Genomic DNA, 24,121 nt, shown 5'->3' on the forward strand with positions numbered 1-24,121 from the left:
TACTTATCCAACAATGCATAGAGTGATGAATCTTCAGAATTCCTAGAGAGTGGAAGCTCAATCACTAAGCATGCCCTAGACTGAAGGCAATATTTTCCTGAGACAAAACACACCAAGGGATGTGGAGATAAGGTAGGTAAGTGGTGCTGAGGTAGATCATCTGCCAAGATTAGTTGAATGGTACGTTCAATAGGAAGAATGGCCTACTTCCATATATCAATGCTGTTACTACTTACTGAATAAGTAAGATCAAACCTCACATCCTCCCTGCATTTTTTGCCCCAGCTTTAAATTGGTGGCTCAGTGAATAGCTCTTCTGCCTCTGACCTGGGTCCAAGTCCTGTTGAAAACTGAACCACAGGTGCACACAAGCTAGTGTGTGTCAGCGCTTGCCCGTAGCTTGGATAAGTGTGAAGGATTAGTGGAAAGAAGGACTTTTGCCTGTAACAGCACCTGTCAAATCCAAACATGATGATGCCTTGAAGAGAGATCAAAAGGGAATGTGGTGATTCCCATGGCAACAGCTGAAAGGAGGAAGGACTGAAGGGTAAAAACTAACCAAAATCCTGATGAAGGAGCAGTGTTCTGAAAGCTAGTGCTTCCAATTAAACCTGTTGGACGATAACCTGGTGTTGTGTGATTTTTAACTTTGTACACCCTAGTCCAACACCGGCATCTCCAAATCATAAAATCGCTTAACATCTATTTTTCTAAAAAAAAAAGTAGCATGGAATCTTTTAGAGCTGTCTTTCTCATTCAACTATGCAGCAGTTTGTTCATACTGCAATTAATTCTGATCACAGATAGTAATGGGAAGTTGTGCATGTAGTCAGAGGAGATAGGGGAAGTGCTAACTGAATACTTTTCCTCAGTATTCACACTAGAAAAAGACAATGTGGTCAAGGAGAATACTGAGATACAGGCTATTAGATTAAATGGGATTGAGGTTCACAAGGAGGATGTGTTAGCAATTCTGAAAAATGTAGAAACAGATAAGTCCCCTGGGCTGGATGGGATTTATCCTAGGATTCTCTGGGAAACCAGGGAGGAGATTGATGAGACTTTGGCTTTGATCATTATGTTGTCATTGTCTGCAGGAAGAGTGCCAGAAAACTGGAGGATAGCAAATGTTGTTCCCTTGTTCAAGAAGGGGAGTAGAGACAACCTTGGTAATTATAGACCTGTGAACCTTACTTTCCAACATGTTGGAAAGAGTTATAAGAGTTAGGATTTATAATCATCTAGAAAGGAATAAGTTGATTAGGGATAGTCAATACAATTTTGTGAAGGGTAGGTTGTACCTCACAAACCTTATTGAGTTCTTTGAGAAGGGGACCAAACAGGTGGTTGAGGGTAAAACAGTTGATGTGGTGTATATGGATTTCAGTAAGGCGTTTGATAAGGTTCCCCACGGTAGACTATTGCACAAAATAAGGAGGCATGGGATTGAGGGTGATTTAACAGTTTGGATCAGAAATTGGCCAGCTGAAAGAAGACAGAGGCTGGTGGTTGATGGGAAATATTCATCCTGGAGTTCAATTACTAGTGGGTTACCGCAAGGATCTGTTTTGGGTCCACTGTTGTTTGTCATTTTTATAAATGACCTGGATGAGGGCACAGAAGGATGGGTTAGTAAATTTGTGGAAGACATTAAGGTCAGTAGAGTTGTGGATAGTGATGAAGGATGTTGTAAGTTACACAGAGACATAGATAAGCTGCAGAGCAGGGCTGGGAGGTGGCAAATGGAGTTTAATGCTGAAAAGTGTGAGGTAATTCACTTTGGAAGGAGTAACAGGAATGCAGAGTACTGGGCTAATGGTAAGATTCTTGGTAGTGTAGATGAGCAGAGAGATCTCAGTGTCCAGGTACATAGATCCTTGAAAGTTGCCACCCAGGTTGATAGGGTTGTTAAGAAGGCATATGGCGTGTTCGCTTCTATTGGTAGAGGGATTGAGTTTTGGAACCATGAGATCATGCTGCAGCTGTACAAACCACTGGCCACACTTGGAGTATTGCATATAATTCTGGTCACCACATTATAGGGGGAAGCTTTGGAAAAGGTTCAGATGAGATTTACTAGAGAATGGAATAGTTTGGTTAAAGGGGCTTCAGATTGGTTCCACAGTTTGGCGCAACATCGAGGGCCGAACTGCCTGTACTGCACCATAATGTTCGATGTTCTATATTCTAATCAACCTTTTCAGAAGTGTTATGATGCATACCTGGAACTGGTGGGACTTGATCATAGGACTTCTGGCTCAGAGATAAGGATGCTATCACCTTGCCAATAAAAGCCCCTCAACCCAAATTATGTACTTATCTCTCAGAGTGAAATCTGTTCATTCGATCTTTTGTTTCAAAAACAAAACTGCTAACTAAATCATAAAATGACTACCTTCAATATATATAAGGTGAATCTCCTGATATGGACTTTGCGCAGCACGTACCACAGGGCAGCAGCCATTACACAGGAATAGCATTTTTACATCAGTTGTTCGCTGAGCAATAAACTAGGCAATGAATATTTTTATGACTCATTTCTGTGCTTTATGATGGGCATGTACAAATATTATGACTGGAGAAGTTCTGATTAAATTCGAAAGTAAGTAAAGCTGTCTCTTTATCTTTCCATCCCCCTAATAATTTAGACATATCTTCCAGCAATTATTATAGTTTCCAACCGCGTTGCATTGCTTCCCCGGCAGACATCTCCCGGACTGAATTCTTAGTGGGCTCATCAAATTCTGGTGAATTATTAAATCTCAGGTGGAGTTGTTCACCTGGAAGGCAGCTGGTTACGGCGGTCACGTGCAGAGGACAGGTAAGGAGACCAGCCTCGCCTCCTGTTGGATGCGCTTCTCGAATGGAACTTGTTGGGTCTCGGGACGCTCCAGAGCCGAGAGCATGACAGGCGCGCGCCGGTCGGCGGGGACGCGCGCACCCAGCCTGCGGGCCTTACTCCAGTTAAACTTTGCGAACTATGTTCCGACCTCTGCAAAATCCTTCTTCTGAGGCGACTGGTTTGTTTCAAGTTTAACCCTGGAAAACCGGGGCCAGCAAGAACCTGCCGGATCACGGTAAAGCTGAATTTCAGAATTTGGATGTTTTGTTTTTCTCTCTTGTTCTTTCCTTACTTTGAGGTCTTTATCCTCCCACGCCAGAGATGATCGACTTAGAAGTTGTTTTCAATTGTCTGAGGTGCATGTACGTTTCCCAATGGTTTTGGCGGAAGCTGTCACAATATATAATAATTATCATATTATTTATTAGTTTGTTTGTTGCAAAATCACGCGGGATGTCTGCTAGCAGGAGAGCAAGTGGATAGTCCTGTAAATTAGGGTGCTGTGCCAATGGTGACATGCCTATTGCTGGCCCATCCACCCCGCTCCCAAATTTAGTAGCACTGGTGGGGGAGGCACTTGAGACCCTCAAGTTGACAATTAAGCCCAAATAAGGGCCACATCCCATTATAACCCTTACTTAACAAATAATGAGAGATATTGGCGCTCAGCCTGCAGGTGGAAGGTTTAGTCCTGTGGGCTGCTGGCCAGTTAGAGGGATGCTTCACTCTGGACTCCTGGTCGCAACAGACACCCATCCCCACAGCTTTGCTTTTCAGTGTTCACCTTTCATGTTCTGCCCTAACCAACATGCCAACATCACCACCAGGGCTTTTCAGTTTGGTCTCACAGAGATCATGGATGTACTTGAATGTCCAGGTCCATTGCTCAATGCCACCTGCTTGGCCAACTTCTGTACCAGCACTGTCCACCCCTCCTGCTGGTGCTGCCAGTCTGCAGAGTGCTAGAGCATAGGCCTAGTGCTGGAAAAGAAAAACTGGTATAGATTTTGTGTAGCTTTGATAGTACAGACTCAATGAGCTGAAGGGCCTCTTCTGTTCATATAATTCTGCGGTTCTTCCTCCTGGAGACTGATGGAAATCCTACCTAACACTAATTAAATGGCCTCAGCCAAAAAACAACTGAAAGCAGGATGAATTTGTGTAGTAGAGATTTATCCTCATGGCTTGACCAAGCCAGTATTTCAATGACAGACTATGAACATTCTGAGAATCTGAGGCAGGGGCTCATCCTCTGTGTCTGCTTTACTTTTAGTTTCTTTTTACTATTTTTTTCTATCTTTTCTCTTATTTATCTTACTACTTGTTGTAGAATCAGTCGTGAGAATGGCATTGACAGCGGCAAGTAGGCCGAGTGTTGACTCGTGGCGGCCTCAGAGGTGTGTTTGGATTCCCTGCAGCTTCCGCATCAATGAAGTGGACCTAGTGCTGACTCATGGCTATTGCTTTGGAGGCACTTTTGGTCCAGTATGAGACCATGTGGCATCAGCGGTGGCTGCATAGGTGAGGTGGGCCTGAGGCGGACTCATGATGATGGCAGAATTGAATTTTGGCTGGTGGAGTACCTGGCAGCATCGGTGACATCTGCATTGGTGAGGTCCAGTGAGGACTCGTAGAGACAAGAGCGTCAATGGCGATGAAATGGCGCCGAACAGTGGCAACTTTCGTTCCAGTGGCAGTGACATGGCATAGGGACTTGTGCCTGGCCACCAGACGCATGGTCCATGATGGAGCACTTAATAAGAAGGGTTGTAAAGCTGAACACTTTTTCTTAATTTCTTTGTTCTTCCGCCTCTAAGTTTTAGTCTATTTTTCCGTGTTTTAAGATGGCGCTGGAGAGTGGCGACACTTGGCAACACTTTTTCTTGTCCTCTGTAACAAGATACACATGACAATAAATAAATCAAATCAAATCAAGTCATTCTAATTAGGTGTTATTACTGAATTTTATTCACCTGGACCATAACCAACATTTCCACACTAAGGCTGGAATTGGAAATTCACATTTTTGGGGATTTTTGACAGCTGTGTGGCTATCACATTGGCCTGGAATTGCTCGAAAAAATGATGTGGAGTACAATACATACCCTTTATTAAAAATCTATAAATAACAGCAACTTGTGAAGTGGAAGAGGCCCAATGTGATTTCTAGGTTCTCACAAATTGCTGGTTGAATTGCATCATTCCACCTTAAGCTTGTGAAATGGCATCTCGCCAGAAACTGTTGCTGTTTTGATCCCCTTAAAAACCAATATGTTTTAAAAAGAATTGTGGTTATAACATTCAGTGTAAAAGGTGGGACATCATGTTACGGCTGTACAGGACATTGGTGAGACCACTTTTAGAATACACCATACAATTCCAGTCGTCCTTCTATAGGAAGAATGTTGTTAAACTTGAAAGGATGCAGAAAAGTTTTACAAGGATGTTGCCAGGACTGGCAGGTTTGAGTTTTGGGAGAGGTATAATAGGCTGGGGCTTTTTTCCCTGGAGTCTTGGAGGCTGAGGAGTGACCTTAGAGAGGTGTATAAAATAATGAGGGTCATGGATAGAGTGAATAGCCAAGTCTTTTCCTAGACTCCAAAATTATTGGGCATAGGTGTAATGAGAGAGGGGAAAGTTTTAAAAAAAAGACCTGAGGGATAATTTTTTTCATGCAGAGGCTGGTGTGTGTATGGAGCAAGCTGTCAGAGGAAGTAGTGAAGGCTGGTACAATTGCAACATTTAAAAGGGATCTGGATGGGTATATGAAAAGGAAGGGTTTAGAAGAATATGGGCCAAATGCTGACAAATGGGACTAGGTCAGATTGGGATGTCTGATTGGCATGGACAAGTTGGATCAAAGGGTCAGATTTTGTGCTGTGTGACCGCATGACTGAATTGCAATTCAGAGTTTCACATTTTGAGACTTCTACTTGAGCAAGAAAACAAAGCTCACCAGACTAAACATCATTTAATAGGCAATTAATACACTAAAGTACAGAAAATACACTTTCTCATTAATGCCACCTAAACTACTTTATGACCCATTTGTACATTATGCCACACTCTCAGCAGCTATGTAAACTCTGAGAAAGTGAGAACTGCAGATGCTGGAGATCAGAGTCAAAAAGTGTGGCGCTGGAAAAACACAGCCAGTCAGTCAGCATCCAAGGACTAGAAGAGTCGACATTTCGAGCATAAGCTCTTCATCAGGAATGTGGAAAGTGCCCAAGGGGGCTGAGAGATAAATGGGAGGGGGCTGGGGCTGGGGGAAAGGTAGCTAGGAATGCAATAGGTAGATGAAGGTGGGGAGTGATGGTGATAGGTCGTTGATATGTAAACTGGTAGATTAAATTCCACATGTCTCCTGACTTTGCAGCAGGCTCCTTTCTTCCTACCACTCCTTTTCCAATGTCCTTTCAGTCATCTTTGAATATCACCAAACTGACCTTTGGCAGCAAGACTCACTCTGGTGACTCCTTGGCCCTTTATTCTACACAAGTTCTATCCCTCAAGAAAGAAAGCAATTCTCCTTGGCATCCTTCTTTTGAGCTAACATAAAACCATTTCTTCTTCTGCTTTGTCTAGCAGCAAATGCTTTGATCTTTCTCTCTGAGTTTGAGAGTCTATGCCCAGAAAGACCAGTGGTTCATCTTTTATATCAAGGTGTGAAAATTGGCACTTGATTTTTTTTTAATGGCCATGTATATTAACACCACATTTGTGCTATCAACAACTTAAATTTGTGCATGTGCATTTAACTGTATTCGCCTTTAAATTTGGTGTGGCTGTGAAGGGGGGAGGTGGTGGTGAGGTGGTAGGGGTGAGGAGGTGGGGGTGTGAGGGGACATCCCCCCCCCCTTTTCCATGTCCTCGCAACTTCACCACATTCTCACTTACCCTACCACCCTGTCCTCTGAATTCCATTTCAATATCCCACTTCTTTTCTACACATGAGCAATGCCTTTGCTTATGATACTGTCGGAATTCTATGTGATAACATAGTGAGTGTAGAATTGGCAAAATTCTGTTTCCAGTTTGGTGCAGGTGAGGGTGTCAGCAGACACTGCCATTTTCTATAGGTTTTAGACTGGGTCCCTTTCCCCAGTGACAACCATATCACATGAGCCTCTCTTTGGTCAGTGTTTACCATAGAATCATAGAGATGCACAGCACAGAAACAGATCCTTCGATCCATCTCGTCAATGCCAGCCAGATATCCTCACCTAATCTAGTACCATTTGCCAGCACTTGGCCCATATCCCTCTAAACCCTTCCTATTCATATACCCGTCTAGGTGCCTTTTAAATGTTGTAATTGTGCCAGCCTCCACCACTTCTTCTGTCAGCTCATTCCATACATGCACCACCCTCTGTGTGATTTCACCATCTCCCACTCTATGACATCTGTTTTAACTTGAACGACTGGAGACATTTTAAAACGTAACTGTTCACATAAAGTCTTAGTTTCATAACAAAACAAAATAAACTTGTTGCAGAAAGATAAGACAAGTACATAAGAATGTAAGTGCCTTTTAAGGATAAGATTACCTTCCTGTAATGCCACTAAATCTTTCCATTTCTGGAAGAGAACAAATGAAACCGTGATGAAAAACTGCAGAGAAACTGAAAAGTAGGCACAAACATTTGAAATCATAGGCTGACTCCTGCATGTAGTCAATTATTCTCTTTTTTGAATATATTTTAAAAGTTTTGAATTTTTTCAACTTGCCCATTCCATCTGTTTTTTTCTCTCTTTCTCTTTTTCTTTCTGTATCTAACTTATCTTAAATTTAACCCATTTCCTCTCATTCACTTCTGTTTCTCCCTCTCACTTTAAATCTTATTGGTTCAGAATGTAGATCCTTGGACCCCCTCGCATCCTACATTGATCTTACACACCTTGGTTAGAGTTGTACTTTCAGCAATTATGGTACCAATATTTTTTTCTAGGATTGGGAAAGAAAATATAACAAAAATGTCAGGGCCACAGTGTTAGTACAAAGGACAATCAGTATTTTGATCCTGTATAAAAACTGTATAAAACTCTCTTATAACAGGATAATTATGCAAAGTTACAGGAGATTGCATAGTTATAGCAAACTGAAGGGTGACACAAATCTTGACAGGGGTATAACTTTGTTTCTGTGCCTTGTAATATTGGGTTTTGACTGGAGATTCTGGCCTTTGTTGGAATCATAGAAAGGTTACAACTCGCAAGGAGGCCATTTGTCCTGTTGAATCTGCACCAGAGCCTGAAAGAGCATTCTGACAAGTCCCACCTCTCCTGCTTCTGCCCTTGCCCCATGGCTTTGCAAAATTTTACCTTTCAATTACTTGTTTAATTCCCTTTTAAAAGTCACAATCGAGTCTGACTCCATCACCCTTTCCAGTAATGCATTCCACTCACAAAACAAAAACATTTTCCTCAAGTTGTCCTTGGTTCTTTTGAATCATTTTAAATCTGTGCTGTCTGGTTATCAACCCCTTTGCCAATGTGAACAGCTTCTTAGCTACTCTGTCTAGATCCTTCATGACTTTGAACTTTTCCATCAAATCTCTCAACATTCTCTGTTCTAAGGAGAACACCCCTAGATTCTTCTAATTTCCTCAACTGAATTCCATTATCTCTGGAACCAGTCTCATAAATCTTTTCTGTATGTTCTCTAGGGCCTTCACAGCCTATTAGCTGTTACCTTCAAAACTTAGAATTGACATTGCTCTAGTTTTCAGTACATTTGTATGATTTTTTGTATCACTGCAGTTTACAACCAGCATTCTATCTAACATGGACATTTGTTCTATAATGATCCAGCCACTATCGTATCCAGTCTATACAATTGCAACCTGCACCAGTGATATAGAAATCCCCTGACACTACTTTGAAAAAGAAGCAGGGGAGTTTTCCCTGTGCCCTTATGCTAATATTTATCCTTTTTATTAACATCATAAAGAAATTGTCTGATCGTTACCACTTTGCTGTTTGTGTAAGTATACTATGCATAAAGTTTCTGCGGTATTTCCTGCAATGCAACAGTGCTATATTTCAAATATATTTCATGGTTGTACAGTATTTTGAGACATCCTGTGATCATGAAAAACATTCTATATTACTAAAAATCTCTCCGTCTTGTATTACGCGATCTCAAACACTGCAGAACTTAGCACTGAGGCTCACTGTGTTGACAAACAAAACCCAAGGTTATTGTGGGCCAAGTTACCGCACATGTCCCTGCCTTCACAAGGCTGCCTGTCCCTTCTGCACACAAATGATGCCCTCTTTAACATGTCCAATCACTTATCTCCAGTTCTCAACATGGAAGTCAGATCAGGTACCTGACAACTTCTGCCTCCATGTTGTTCAGCACTAAACAGCATGATCCATGGGTACCATGGGCACCCCTCCCCCCCCCCCCACTCCCATGTCCATCAACTTGGCATCTGACAAGGACCAGCCTCTAAGAACCTTCTGATCCACTTATAGGATGCTTCTGCACTTTAACACTCTACCTCAGGCTCTCTGAAACTGATCATTATATTGGTGATGCAAATACACCTGTGTACACAATGACATGTAACCAGCTCAGGGAGTATACTAGACTGCATCTCTGGACAGTTTGCTTGCTGTCATAGCATGCACGCACTCTGAGCCTAACTGCATTCTCCTGTCCAGGGATTTGGAAATGGCCAGGCAGCTGCTCAAGGCAGTCAGAGTCAGAATGTTCTCCACATAAGAGGTGAGGAGCTGAATGTTGTGCTGCTCATCACCTGTCTTATCTCTTTGGCGTATGGTAGCTGACTTCTGAAATGAGAGAGAGGCAGGTTTTACAGAATGTGAAAGTAGGTGGCACAGCTGTTGCCTTGTAGGTGGGGAGATGTCTTGAGTGATTGAGTAGACGGTACACAGGACATGCAGGGATTTCGATGGGTGACAGTGAATGAGTGAAGGTGTTGCAGGCAATAGAGTGAGCCTCGCTGGGGAGGTGGATACAGTAGCAAAGAGTGATTGAGATATTGAGAGAAAATGGTGTGCTTATGGAGGTGGAGTGGTGTAGGTCATTGACTTCCCTCCTACATTGCTGTGGATTCTTCCAGTTGGCTGAGACTGTAATGACCTGGGTGGTCAGCCTGGACCAGGTCTGGTATCATGGCCTCCACTGTTGGTCCATGGGGAAGAGAATGCCTTATTAAGCAGTGCCTCCAGGTTCCTGCCCACAGACAGGCATCAATTTAATCCTGTCTGTCAATTCTGGGCAAATGTCAGGAACAGTGCAAGGCATTCAGACTAATTGTGCACCTAGATAAACACTACCATCTCTTAAGGATGGTGTTAATTCGAAGAAATCCGGTGAGAGGTGAGTTGTTCAGGAATGGATGTGTCAAGGTAAGGCTAGAATTGGCAAGAGGGAAGCATTGGGGTTGGGCAGGTAGTTAATGAAATGAGTTTGGTATGATCTGATGAGGAAGCTTGCTAGATCTTGTGGTGAAGTACCCTCCAAAAAGTTTGATGCACCTTTCACTTTGCCAAAATATTGTAAGATTCAGCCCATTATGCCTGGTTTCTAGTCAGTGATTAAAGCAGCTAGAGTTTTTATATGGCTGGATTTCAAATAGACATAACAATTGTGAAATAGACATAACAATTTTACATTTTGGAGGTCATTTCCTCATTCAAAAATATAAATCAAAATATCATAGAATTATAATTATTTCCTGAATTGTTCACTTGCTGCCTGAAGTTAGACAGATGCTAAACAGCTTTGCATTCCATAAAACTGAATACATTTTAAAAACGAACATGATGCTGTAAAACAAGTATCCCCAAAGGTGTAAAATAGAGAAGCATTTAGGCTCTGTAGGTGTGCAATCAATCTTCTGGTTAGTATCTAAAGGGAAAAAAAAGATCTGAAGAAGGGTCACTGGACCCGAAATATTAACTTTGTTTTTTCTCCACAGATGTTGCCAGACCTAAGTTTTTCCTGCAATTTCTGATTCTGATTTCGAGCATCCACAGTTCTTTGGATTTTTGTTTTTAAAAAAAGTAATCTATTCAATTGTGTGGTGATTTTTTTTTTACGATAAAAGTATTGCTTTGTATCACAGGTTTTTTTTAACACAGGAAGGGATGGTCTCAGAAGCTAAATGGTTCAGAACCCCTGTTGTTGTGGCCTGACTTTAACTAGCTAGTTTGCATTTGTGGCCAACAGATAGCTTAGTGAAACACTCCTGGAACTGCCTCATTATTCCCATTAGCTGAATTCAAAATTGCCTTGATATTTGATCATTGATTCTTCATTTATCCTCAAGACAAGTCAATAATTAATAATTCTTGAATCCACTGTTTCTCCTTTTCAAGATCCTAATCTGAGAATGTCTTGGTCTTTCTTCCTACTGTTTTGTCATTTTATATCTTCTGTGTTCAATCTAGAAGCATATTACTGGCTGCTCTGAACTATTCTATCAATCCTGGATGCCCATTTCAGCAACTCCATCTTGTTCAACTGAAATAAAAGACTAACTAGTTTTCAGGTGGTAGTAGATAATTTCTCAGTGTTCCTGCATTATGAAGGGAAAATAAAGTGGTCAGACTAGGAGTCTTGCTCAGTAGTAGCATTTGTGCCTGAGTCAGAATGTTATGGGTACCAGAACCACTGCAGAGACTCAAACACAATCTACATTAGTATCTCAGACCAGGACTAAGAGAATACTGGTAATGCAGTATTCTGGATGATACTTTAACCAAGATCCCTTCTGCTCTCTCAGGTGGATGCAAAAGATTCCATAGTACTATACAGAGAAAAGTAGAGTTCTTCTTGAGTTTGGGCTAACGCTTATAGTTCAGTGAACACCAAACAAAGTTTACTTGACTGCTATTGGTGGGGCTTTGGGAGCAAATTAGATGCTGTATTTCTTAGTTACTGTGATATCTATATTCCCAAAATATTCCATAAACTTTAAAATATTTTGGGATATCCTAAGGATATGAAGAATGGATAATCAATGCTTTCATAAACTTCCCATTCTGTAATGCATTCTTCCTTCAACAAGTCAGACTGCATTGGATTTAAGTTGGAGATTGGTAGAGTTGCAAATTTAATCTGACAGGAAATTAAATGCGAAAAGTTGTTTGACAATATGTAAATATTCATATTCTTATAAAATATTTTTAAAATGACAATCAAAGTTACGTTGAGATATGTTATAATATGATGTGAAGAAACCAAGAATCACCTCGAGAAACCAAGACCTATAAATAGAGAGGCGGGACATACCACCAATGCTTCACCAGAGACGCTCACTGAAGATGTTACTTAGTATGGTGACGAAACATCTAAAAACAAACCTTCAAGCTCAGCGAGCTAACTTACATACTTATCATCCATCTGAGCTACAAATCTTCTCAAAAATCGCTATTGATGTGAAGGTGCTGGTGTTGGATTGGGGTGGACAAGATCACAGTCACATGGCACCAGGTTATAGTCCAACAGGTTTATTTGAAATCACAAGCTTTTGGAGCACTCCCCTTCATTATGTGACTTCAGAGGCAGTGTACTCCCAATGGAGCACTACAAAAGCTTGCAATTTCTAATAAACCTGTTGGACTATAACCTGGTGTCGTGTGGCTTCTAACATATATCATATTATGCCATTGCCTTTAACGTTTTTTTGTACAATCCAAAATCAAACAAGCAATCTGGATATCTAAAAAGCTATTGTGATGACTGTAAAAGTAACCACTGAACTATAAGACTTTTATGGTTTTATATGCCAATGCTTTTTCCATATAATAGTTTTGAGAAATCAGAACATTGATCTCTATGCAGTCACGGTACTTTTATGGAAAGAGGCTCAGACGTGTGAATAGTTGAGATTGAATTATTTGATATATTTTGAAATTAAACATTTTGATCCTTAAGCAAAGTTCACTGGGAGCAATACCAGCTGTGATTCCATTGGGAGTACACTACCTCTGAGTCAGAAGGTTCTAGGTCCCACTTCTTGACCTTGAACACAAATATTGACATTGACACTCCAGTATAGTGTTGAGGAACTGTTGTTGAAAGTGCTATCTTTCAGGTGAGATATTAAAAAGGGCCCTGCCTGCCATCTCAGATGGATGTAAAAGGCTCCATGACACTGTTTTGAAGAAGAGCAGGTGAATTACCGCTGGTATCCTGTCTAATATTCATCCCTCAAACGATGTCACAAGGAATCATTGTAATTTTACAGATTGAACCTTATTGTACACAACCAGCCTGCTATATTTTCCATATTACAACAGTGACATTACCTCAAAAGTAAAGCACTTTGAGACATCAGATAGTCAGGATAGGTGCTGTATAACGGCAAGTCTTTTTTTTTAGTTTACAAAATGGAAAATGGAACTGTACAATTCAATGATATCATTTGTAACAAAGATGATTCAATCTTAGACCTGAACTAAACAGGATCCAAGTTTGTTGAAACTCATTTAATGAATTATAAAATAGTATCATTTAAATTTGTAATTTAATGATGGGCTTCTAAGCACATCTTGGTGTTGACAAAATGTTCAACATTTATTCAGTACTTTTCAATTAGTAAATTTATGCTCTGAACTCCAAAGAATAAATTTTCACAAACGAGTAGTTATCATAATCATCTGCTTTGTCATTATCAGACGAGTTTAGACATTTGAATAGTTTAAAAAGGTTCATAATGCCATTACAATAGGGTGTGAATAATTTATTAGTGAGATCAACATCTATCCCCCGGGACACCTGTTACTTAGTGATGGTTCAGAAAAATATGGATGAACAATTGAATTAAGTGAATTCATTAGATTGCTGTCATTAAGATTGAATGCAGTTTACACAAACGTTTTTACTGTATATGGTGCTTTATTTTCATGGTTAGATTTTCATGAAACTTTGTCATTATGAATCATTGTAACCTTTCTTGATGTTATGCTGTAAATTAGTATACTGCAGACAAGCTACTGTTGATTTAAGTAAAGATACAGATGTTTGGATGAAGGTTAAAGTGTACAAAGCTTTTAATTGTAAAGCTAAACTGGATGTATAATTTTTATTGTCAAACCGTGAGTACATTTGAGAGGTACAGGCTTGTGTTGTTGCTGCTAGTATCCTCCTAATAATTTGGAACTATATGTAGCTACCTTCAGTATTGATATGTGTATGTGTTTCATCAATTGAGAAAAATTCTGTAGGTTAGATCCATCGTCAACTAGAAAGGTTAAAGAATAGAGTTAACAAAGTCATTGTTAGCCCAATAGAAAGTGATTCTGGAGAATTAGAGTCATGGAGATGTACAGCATGGAAACAGACCCTTTGGTTCAACTTGTCCCTGCCAGTCAGCTATCCTAAATTAATCTGGTCCCATCTGCCAGCATTTGGCCCATGTCCCTCTTAAACCCTTCCTATTCATATACCCATCCAGATGCCTTTTAAATGTTGTAATTGTACCAGCCTCCACCACTTCTTCTGGCAGCTCATTCTGTACACACACCTCCCTCTCTGTGAAAAAGTTGCTTTTAGGCCCCTTTTAAGTCTTTCCTCTTAAACCTATGTCCTCTAGTTTTGAACTCCCCTACTGTGGGGGTAAAACTTTGTCTATTCACCCTATCCAATGCCCCTCATGATTTCATAAACCTCAATAAGGTTACCCCTCAGTCTCCAATGTTCCAGAGAAAATAGCCCAGCCTATTCAGCCTCTCCCTAAAACTCAAACCTTCCAACCCAGGTAACATTTCTGAACCTTCCTATAGCAGGGAGACCAGAATTGAGCACAGTATTTCAAAGGTAGTCTAACCAAGCCCTGTACACCTGCAACATGATGTCCCGACTCCTACTGATAATGGGAAACAAAGAGATGGCACAATTGAACTGATATTTCCATCAGTTTTTACTACAGAGGATACAGTTAACATTCCAGAAGCAGCTATAACTCAGGAAATAGAAATTAGAGAGAAACTCTGGAAAATTACTACCAACAAAGTAGTGGTAATGAGTGAATTGTTGGAACTGTGGGCTGACAAGTACTTGGGTCTTGATGAACTTAATCTTAGGGCCTTAAAAGAAATAGCTAGTAAGGCATGGGTTCTAATTTTCCAAAACTCCCAAGACTCAGTGAAGGCACCATTAAGTTGTTGAGGATTTATTATGTGCTGGGGATATAAAAGAACAGATGGTCATACTGTACTTAGATTTCCATCAGCATTTTAAGTACCACATAAAGAGTTACATGGAAAATAAAAGTCCTGGCGTAGCGGACTGATTGGCTGACTAGAAGAAAACAGTTCTGATGAAGCGTCACCGCGTTCAATATTAACTCTGCTTTCTTCATAGATGTTGCCAGACCTACTGAGTTTCACCAGCAATTTCTATTTTTGTGACAGAAAGCAGAGTAGTCACAAATGGGACTTTATCAGGTTGGCAAGACGTAACAAGTGTGTGCCATAGTGCTTGGACCTGACATGCCTGAAAAACTTGTCAGAATTCTTCAAGGAGGTGACAAGCAAGTTATATAAAGGAAAATCAGTGTACAATATCTGTTTGGATTTGCAGAAGGCCACTAACAAGGTGCTGCACAGGAGACTGCTAAATAAGAGCCCATGGTGTTAGGGGCAACTTAGTGGCATCTATAGAACTGATGGCAGACGGCAGATAGTGAGGATAAAGGGGTCTTTTTCTGGATGACAACTAGTGAACTTGTGGAGGGTTCCGTGTTGGTGGGCAGACAACAATTCATATTATATGTAAATGATCTGGACAAAGGAACTGAGGGCATTGATGCTAAGTTTGCAAATGACACAAAGGTAAGTGGAGGAGCAAGTTGTGTTCAGGAGGCAGGGAGGCTGCACAAGGACATGGACAGGCTAGGAGAGTGGGAAAGAAGTGGCAGATAGAATATAGTGTTGAAAGTGTGAAGTTATGCACATACATAGGAAGAATAGACCATTTTCTAAATGAAAGGCTTTGGAAATCGAAAGCACAAAGGGAATTGGGATCCTAGTTCAGAATACACTTAAGGTTAACCTGCAGGTTCAGTTGGTAGTAAGGAAGACAAATACAATGTTAGCATTCATTTCAAGAGGGCTAGAATAAGAGCAAAGATGTACTGCTGATACCATATAAAGCTCTGGTCAGACCAGACTTGGAATTTTGTGAGCAGTTTTAGGAGAAAGTGAGGTCTGCAGATGCTGGAGATCAAAGTTGAAACTTTATTGCTGGAACAGCACAGCAGGTCAGGCAGCATCCAGGGAACAGGAGGTTCGACGTTTCGGGCACAGGCCCTTCTTCAGGAAGCAGTTTTAGGCCCTGTGAGCAGTTTTAGGCCCTGTAACTGAGGAAGGGTATACTGGCTTTGAAGGTGGTCCAGATGAGAGTTACAAGAAATATTCCAGGAATGAAGGGCTTGTCATCTAAAGAGCAGTTGAAGACTCTGGATCTGTATATGATGGAGTTTAGAAGGATGACAGGGGGCTGACTGAAACTTAAAAAGTACTGAGTGGTTTGGATAGAGTGGACATGGAAAAGATGCCTCCACTAGTAGGAGAGACTAGGATCCGAGGACACAGCCTTCGAGTGAAAGGGTGACCCTTTAGCACTCAGATTTTGAGGAATTTCTTTAGCCAGAGGATGGTGAATCTGTCGAATTGGTTGCTATAGAGGCCAAGTCATTTAAGATATAGGTTCTTGACTGTAAGGGGATCAAGAGTTATGGGAAGAAGGCTGGAGAATGGGGTGAAGAAAAATATCAGTCTTGACTGAATTGTGGAGCAGCGCTAAAAATGTGTTGTTGGAAAAGCGCAGCAGGTCAGGCAGCATCCAAGGAGCAGGAGAATTGACGTTTCGGGCATGAGCCCTTCTTCAGGAATTCCAGCAACACATTTTCAGCTCTGATCTCCAGCATCTGCAGTCCTCACTTTCTCCCTGAATTGTGGAGCAGACTCAATCAACGGAATGTCCTGATTCTGCTCCTGTGTCTTATGATTTTATAGACCTCAACTGGTCACATTTTACATAAGCAATAGATGAAAAGACAGAAGGAATGATTGCCAAATTTGTTGATGATGCAAAGATAGGTACAAAAGTAAGAAGTGATGAGAACTTAGTTATGAAAAGAGAGTGTTAGGATAAGTGAGTGGGAAAAGGTATGGAAAATGGAGTGTAATATGAGAAAACATGAAATTTTCCAGTTTAGCAGCAGGAAATATAAAAAAAGTTATTCAAATGGTGAGAATTTGCAGAAATTTGAGATGCAGAGGGACTTGGGTATCCTTATACATGTTAGTCTTCAGGTACAGGAAATAATTAGGAAAACTAATAGAATGTTATCAGTCATTGCAAAGAGAATTGAATACAGAAGTATGTTAAAAGCATAAGAGGCAACTTGAATGAACCATACAAGATCCTGAGAGGCTAAACTGGGTCGATGTGACCAGCTAGATAGGATCTTTCCTCTTGTGTAAGAATCTAAAGCTAGAGGTTGGTTTAAAGGTAAGGGAACATTCATTTAATATAGATATGAAGCAAAACATTTTTCAGCATGTTTCTGAGCTTTTGAAACTCTCTTCCTGAAAAGGCTGTGGAACATAAATCTCAGATGTATTCTATGGCAGAAGTGGATAGCTCATCTGTAAGCAATATGTTAAAAGAATAGGGTAAGATACCTGAAGAGTAGGCTGGAATGCAGATTTAAGAGTACAATCAGATCAGTCATGATCTTATTAATTGGTAGAGTGTGCTCGATGGTTTATTCCAGCTCCTTGTTCAATTGTTCTCAAAAACAGGAGCAGGAACTCAATTCAATTGATGTTCTTAGATCGTTGAATTGAATTAAATAAACTTACAGGCAAATTAATTCCTGTCAAATTTATGGCAAAAGCATGAGCACATTTTTGTCACATGGAAATTATCAAATGGGAAAATCTGAACATTTTCTGTTGCCTGCAAGTTGTCTGATTCTATGTTGGAAATCCTTGTTGAAGTTTTGCCCTCAGGACAACTGTGCCACAACTTTCCCAGAGCATTCAGCTTTGGTATTCTCCTTTTAAGTGCATATAGGTGATAATTATGAATAAGAACTTAAGCACATGAGAAATAGGAGTAGGGGTGGAGTATTTGGCTCTTTGAGCCACTCTGTCTTTCAATGAGATGATGGCTGGTCTGATCATAACTTTAATTCCACTTTTCTGCCCCATAATAATCCTTAACATCTTTGCAGCTCTGATCAGTCTGGCCTTGAATATATCCAAAGACCAAGCCTCCATTGCTGTCTGGAGTGGAGCATTCATAAAGAATAGACCTTCAGAATAGATTTTTCTTCATCTCCTGATTAAATGGAACACCCCTTATTTTTAATGCCGTGTCTTCTAGTTCTGGACTCGTACATAACAAAATATCGTCCTTGCAGCTACCCTGTTGAGTCTCTCCTTAGTCTTAGATATTTCAATAAGTTCTCCTTTTACGAATATAGGAGCTGAAGTAGACTATTCAGTTCGCCAAGCCTGCTCAGACATTCAATAGGTGGTCAGGTTATTTTAGATCTGATGATGTCTAATGAGGCAGGGTTTAATAAATGATGACAACGTTAAAGATCCCCTAGGAAATTGTGATCATAACGTGGTAGAATTTAGCGTTTAGTTTGAGAGGGAAGAACTTGGGTCAGAAACAACCCCACTCAGCTTAAATAAGAGTAATTACAAAGGAATGAGGGCAGAGCTGGCTGGATTCAACTGGGAAAGGACTTTAGCAGCCAGGACATTTGAGAAACAATGTTAGACTTTTAAGAAAATAGTTTGTGGCTCCAAGAAAAAGAGTGAGGAAGAATAGTTCTCGGAAGGGTATAAACCATACACTGTTAACTAGGGAACTTAATGTTAGAACCAAATTGAAAGATTTGGGTGTCCTCATCCAAGTTCAGCAGGTAATAGGAAGGTAAATGAAATGTTACAAAATTAAAAATCACACACACCAGGTTATAGTCCAATAGGTTTATTTGGAAACACTAGCTTTCGGAGCACTGTACCTTCATCAGGTGGTTGTGGGTTGTGCAGAACACAAAATGGAATACAGTGAACAGTTTTGGAGCCGTCATCTAAGGAAAGACATTGTCATTGGAGGCAGTCCAGAGAAGATTCACCAGGTTCGGATACTGAAATTAAAGAGATTTTCTTGTGAGGAGAGGTTGAGTAGGTTGGGTCTTTACTCAGGGGAGAAAGTGAGGTCTGCAGATGCTGGAGATCAGAGATGGAAATGTGTTGCTGGAAAAGCGCAGCAGGTCAGGCAGCATCTAGGGAACAGGAGAATCGACGTTTCGGGCATTAGCCCTTCATTCCTGAAGAAGGGCTAATGCCCGAAACGTCGATTCTCCTGTTCCCTAGATGCTGCCTGACCTGCTGCGCTTTTCCAGCAACACATTTCCATCTCTGGGTCTTTACTCATTGGAGTTTAGAAGAATAAGAGGCAGCTTTATTAAAACATACAAGATTGCTAGGAGTCTTGACATGATAGATGTTTTCCCCTTTGTGGGAGAGTCTAGGACAGAGGGCATAATTTCAGAATAAGGGCTCTCCCATTTAAGGCAGATGAGGAAATTCTGTGAAATTCTTTACTGAAGAGGGCTGTAGATGTTGGGTCCATGTATGTCTTCAAAGCTGAGATAGGAAGATCAATAGAAAGAGAATCAAAGACTATGGGGAAAAGGGAGGGTTATCAGATCAGTCATAATCTCATTGAATTGCAGAGTAGACTCAATAGACTGATCTACTTCTGCTCCTACATCTTTTCATCTTCTTTACTTTGGAATATACCCAGGGTTGCATTTAAATTCAAAAAGTGATCTTGTGCTTACAAAGATTGGAAACCACTGATTTAGATTGCCTGGCAGTCACCCATTCCCTTTGTATTTGTATGCTCCTAACTTGAAGTGTGACAACCTCCCTGAAGATGCTATCCATTTAGTTCTCTGCCATGCAGATGCACGATAGTGGCTCCAGTCACTACTCGCATTTTGAAACCCAGAGCTTAAGCTTGTATGGTCTTCTTGCAGATGTGTTTTGTAGGACACTTGGTATATCTGTGATTTCCCATTACGTGGCTGATATGCCATACCATAACATAAAAATAAGTTTCCTTTATCATTCTGAAATAGTTTCTAAAACCTCTCCGCAATCCATTCACCCTCGTACCTAACAAGTACAAGGGACTTATATATTTCACTAAGATTGCACTTTGCCATCCAAATGGATGTGTCTGCCAAAGCTCTGGCCTTATATTCATCTTTATAGTTTTTCTTCAAGTCACAACTTGGTCTCTTTGAGTTCCTTTTGCCCATGAGACCCTTCTACAATTGCACTAGTCCTTTGTTCATTGAAGTGATATATGATCTGACTTCCCTTCCTGCCCCCCCCCATTTGACTGGTATTATAATGTATTGTAACCTCATCTCAGGTACTGGTCCTCCCGTTTTAAAACAGTATCATCACACCCTTCCTCATCTGGCCATTCCATATTTGCAAACCATCTCATTGCCAGACTTCCTTTCCCTTCCACATTGAAGATATAGTCACTTGTCATATCCGTGCCAAACTTTCCTGCAATTATGTTTCAAGCTGTTCAACAAATGTGCATGTCTGTCAAAACAGTGAAACAACCCTAACTAAAGTGAAAAATGATCTCTTATTCTGACCATGACATACTACTTTATTTGACTTCTCTGCAGTCTTTGACACAGTGGAAACTCAAAGGAAAAAAAAATCTTATAATGGCACAATTGAAGGTACAGTTTATGATTCCACTAAGCATAAGCATTCTGCATCCAAAGCACTCTGACTTTGTGTTCCTCTTCAAAAAATTATGAAGAGAAATTCCTTTTATTGCAAATTTTAATCTTCAAGATTTGTTCTATTTTTACTGTAAAAATAGGAGAAAATTAGTGGGGAAAATTAGGTTCAACAACCTGGGCAATTTCAGAGAAAATGAGAGGTCGCGATGTATTATGTTCATGGAGGCCATTTTTATGGATTTCACAATCAGACTCTTAACCTCTCCATCACTATTAAACTAGAATTTAGACAATAGACAATAGGTGCAGGAGTAGGCCATTCTGCCCTTTGAGCCAGCACCACCATTCATTATGATCATGGCTGATCATCCTCAATCAGTATCCTGTTCCTGCCTTATCCCCATAACCCTTGATTCCATTATCCTTAAGAGCTCTATCCAACTCTTTCTTGAAAGTATCCAGAGATTTGGCCTCCACAGCCTTCTGGGGCTGAGCATTCCACACACCCACCACTCTCTGGGAGAAGAAGTTTCTAAATGGCCTACCCCTTATTTTTAAACTGTGAATTTAAGCTGCATATGATGGCTGCAGCCACTTACATGCTTATGATGATGGGATAATAAAAATTACAATGCCAATTTTACACAGGAGAATAATTGTGATGTGCATTTAGTGAACACTGCCCTTGCTGCATGACATGAGTCCATCTTTGATGGATGACATCAGTCTTAGGTGGCCATTAATGGTAATTGTAGGTGCACTGCTGTCTTATCAACTGCAAATGTGAGTTTGATGCACCTTATAGTCGTCACAGCGGGACCCTACAAGGAACAGATTATGTAATTATTGCTCTTTTTCTTAATTGAACCAAGGCTAAATATTTGAATATATTTAACCTCTGACAGCAGTACGGTAGAGCAAGCAACTTGCATTTTTTTTTGCGTCAGGATAAAAAAATCTTGTCATGATTGTTAAATGAACAATGGAGATTTTTCATAAATTCAGGAGGTTCTGTAGCAAACTCTCCATTTGAAATAGATCCATGGGTAAGTATTTTTTCATGATGTTTAAAAATCATAGACGCCATTTGGCCTATCGAGTCTGCACCGACCCTCCGAAGAGCACCCACTCAGACCCAGCATCCCACTCAGACCCACCATCCCTACAACTCTGTATTTGCCATGGCCAATCCGCCAACCTACACATCTTGGACTGTGGGAGGAAACCCATGCAGTTGCAGGAAAAACATACACATTTCACAAAGTCACCCTCGTCTAGAATCGAACCCGAATCGCTAGTTGTCACCTACTGTGCCAACCCGTAAGAAAGACTGTGATGCTCTTTAAAAAAACAAATCTACTTTCTTTGGACTGTTCCACTACTACCTTTCTGATCAAAGCTGGGTTCAGCTGTTCATTGAATTTTAATTATCAACCAACCTTGAACTCTGACCAAGGTGTGCAGTTTAAAAATGTTCCACCCTGATAATTTTTTTAAAAGCTTGCAAAAATCATATAAAAGATGCCGTGGTGGGAAGGAAATTGGTCATGTAACACTCAATTTATTTTATGCGAAAAATTAGCCCAAAGTGCGTGTGGATAAGGATTATTCTCTGCACCGAGTCTATGTCGGAAGTGAGCGAGTTCCAGTTAACAATTTCGAAGTGTTCAGTGTACCAACCTAAAATAGGCATTACGCCGTCGACTATTCTAATCGGGACACTAAATCAATTTGAGAATTACACTATCAAATCGAACGTAAATTGGATCTATGTCACACGCGTTATCCTCTTCAAAAGACGGCTGGAAGTTGTCTGTTAAAAGGTAAGTGACGTTTGTTTTTAAACTTGCGTTGGGTGAAGTAAGATGTGTAGCACCCGGCTGCAGAACAAAACTGCAAGTTGTTATCGGGCATGGCTCACATTTCTTACATTCTGTCTGCCCTCCGATCTTGTGAGTGTTTCTGTGTCTCTGAATGGAGAGTACCATCAGGAAGCGCAAAAGGAATCCGCAACTCGCCTGTTTCATGCCTTGGGCTTAAGGGTCAGCAAACCTCACGGATGGATTCAGCACGTGCTCTGGACGTTGTTGTAGTTTTGTCACTTTTTTTCTATTAGTAGGGAATTAATTTCTTGACCACTGTTTTTGTTTTGCTTCTCTAACTCCATCTCAAAAGTTGTCCATATGTCTGTAATTTGTTTAATGGATAATAACGATAGACCAGGGGAGTCAAATGTGGAGTATTAAATATATTTTTGTGTTATGTTCACACTATCTCCATCAGATACTGATTGCCCAAATTTGGAATCTCATCATATTAGAATAATGGAAACGGTTCAGAGATGGCTCACTAGGTTGAGATTTGGGATGAAGGAGATGACTCATGAAGTTGATCAGGTTTCTGGACTTATTGGAGGTCAGCAGAATGAGTGGGTGGCGATCTATTTAAAATACATAACATTCTGAGGGGGCTTAACAAGACATGCTGATAGGATGTTTCTGCTCATGATGAAATCTAGAACTAGACAGCATAGTTGCAGAATATTGGATTTACTACTTTAAAACAAATGAAGAAGAATTTCTTGATGCTCATTAATGTTTAGATACTTTTAGTTTTGGAGGATTGGTCATTAGAATTACTCAGCAGAGGTAGATATTTTTTGATTGGCAAGGGATTCAAGGTTTATATGGAACAATTCTTAGGAATAGTCCTTAAGTATGGAATGTAAATGGTGCCTTGGAAATACAAGTTTATTTCTTTGTAGTAGCCATTTCAAATATAGTAGCAGAACTCATCAAATGTAACCTTTTAGTGGAGGAGAGAAAATTGGGGCATGCTTAAGATATTTAAAGTTCTATTTAAAGGCCTTAAGTAGAGTATAGGTCACAATCTGATCTGATTGAATGGCAAAAAAGAATCTAATTGGGGCTTAGGCCCACTCCTGCTCCTGGTCTTTAGGTGCAGTACTGTGTACAGATTTTCTGAATTCTGCATTGATTTATTTACAAGATTATTTGGTAATAACCTATTTTTTGCTGTTAAGTATGATAAAACAAATATGTGTTTGTACAATTATTCTGCAGAAGGTGAGAGTATCTTGACCAACGTTAATCTCTTAGCCAATATCTGAAAAACAGACCAACTGGTTAACTATTTTATTGCTGACTGAAGTACTTTTGCTCCGTGCAATAACTGCCCTGTTTTCCAAGTTTAAAACGGTGACTAATACTAATACAGTGAAGTACTTTGACATGTCCTGTGAATGTAAATGGTGCTATGGAAATATCAGTTTATTTTCTATAGTAGCCATCCCGAATTTAGAAGTAAAACTAAGGAAATGTAACCTTTTAGTGGAAGAGAAAAAATTGAATGGGTCATGTTTAAGATATTTAAAATTCTTTGAGGGGGGAGGGGTGATAGGTCTTGAAAAATGAAAGTGAAAATTGATTTATTTATGACAAGATTAGAGAACATTAATATGCCCATTTAG

The 24,121-nt window shown here is 40.3% G+C and overlaps 1 protein-coding gene across 5 annotated transcripts in view; it reads left to right on the forward strand.

Moving 5' to 3' along the window:
* The first annotated feature begins 2,981 nt into the window (after positions 1 to 2,981).
* Positions 2,982 to 24,121, forward strand: part of myo3b (myosin IIIB) — a 577,679-nt gene continuing 556,539 nt past the window's right edge. For 4 of the 5 annotated variants that reach the window (XM_043693698.1, XM_043693699.1, XM_043693700.1 and 1 more), the window contains exon 1: positions 22,145 to 22,454. In XM_043693698.1, coding sequence (XP_043549633.1) covers positions 22,402 to 22,454 — 53 coding nt within the window. In that variant the 5' untranslated portion in view covers positions 22,145 to 22,401. Of the gene's footprint in view, positions 3,078 to 22,144; positions 22,455 to 24,121 lie in introns of those variants that run through there. The other variant, XM_043693701.1, reaches the window with a different exon arrangement.

The sequence above is a fragment of the Chiloscyllium plagiosum genome, chromosome 7, assembly GCF_004010195.1.
Source record: "Chiloscyllium plagiosum isolate BGI_BamShark_2017 chromosome 7, ASM401019v2, whole genome shotgun sequence".
NCBI classification, from domain to species: Eukaryota; Metazoa; Chordata; class Chondrichthyes; order Orectolobiformes; family Hemiscylliidae; genus Chiloscyllium; species Chiloscyllium plagiosum.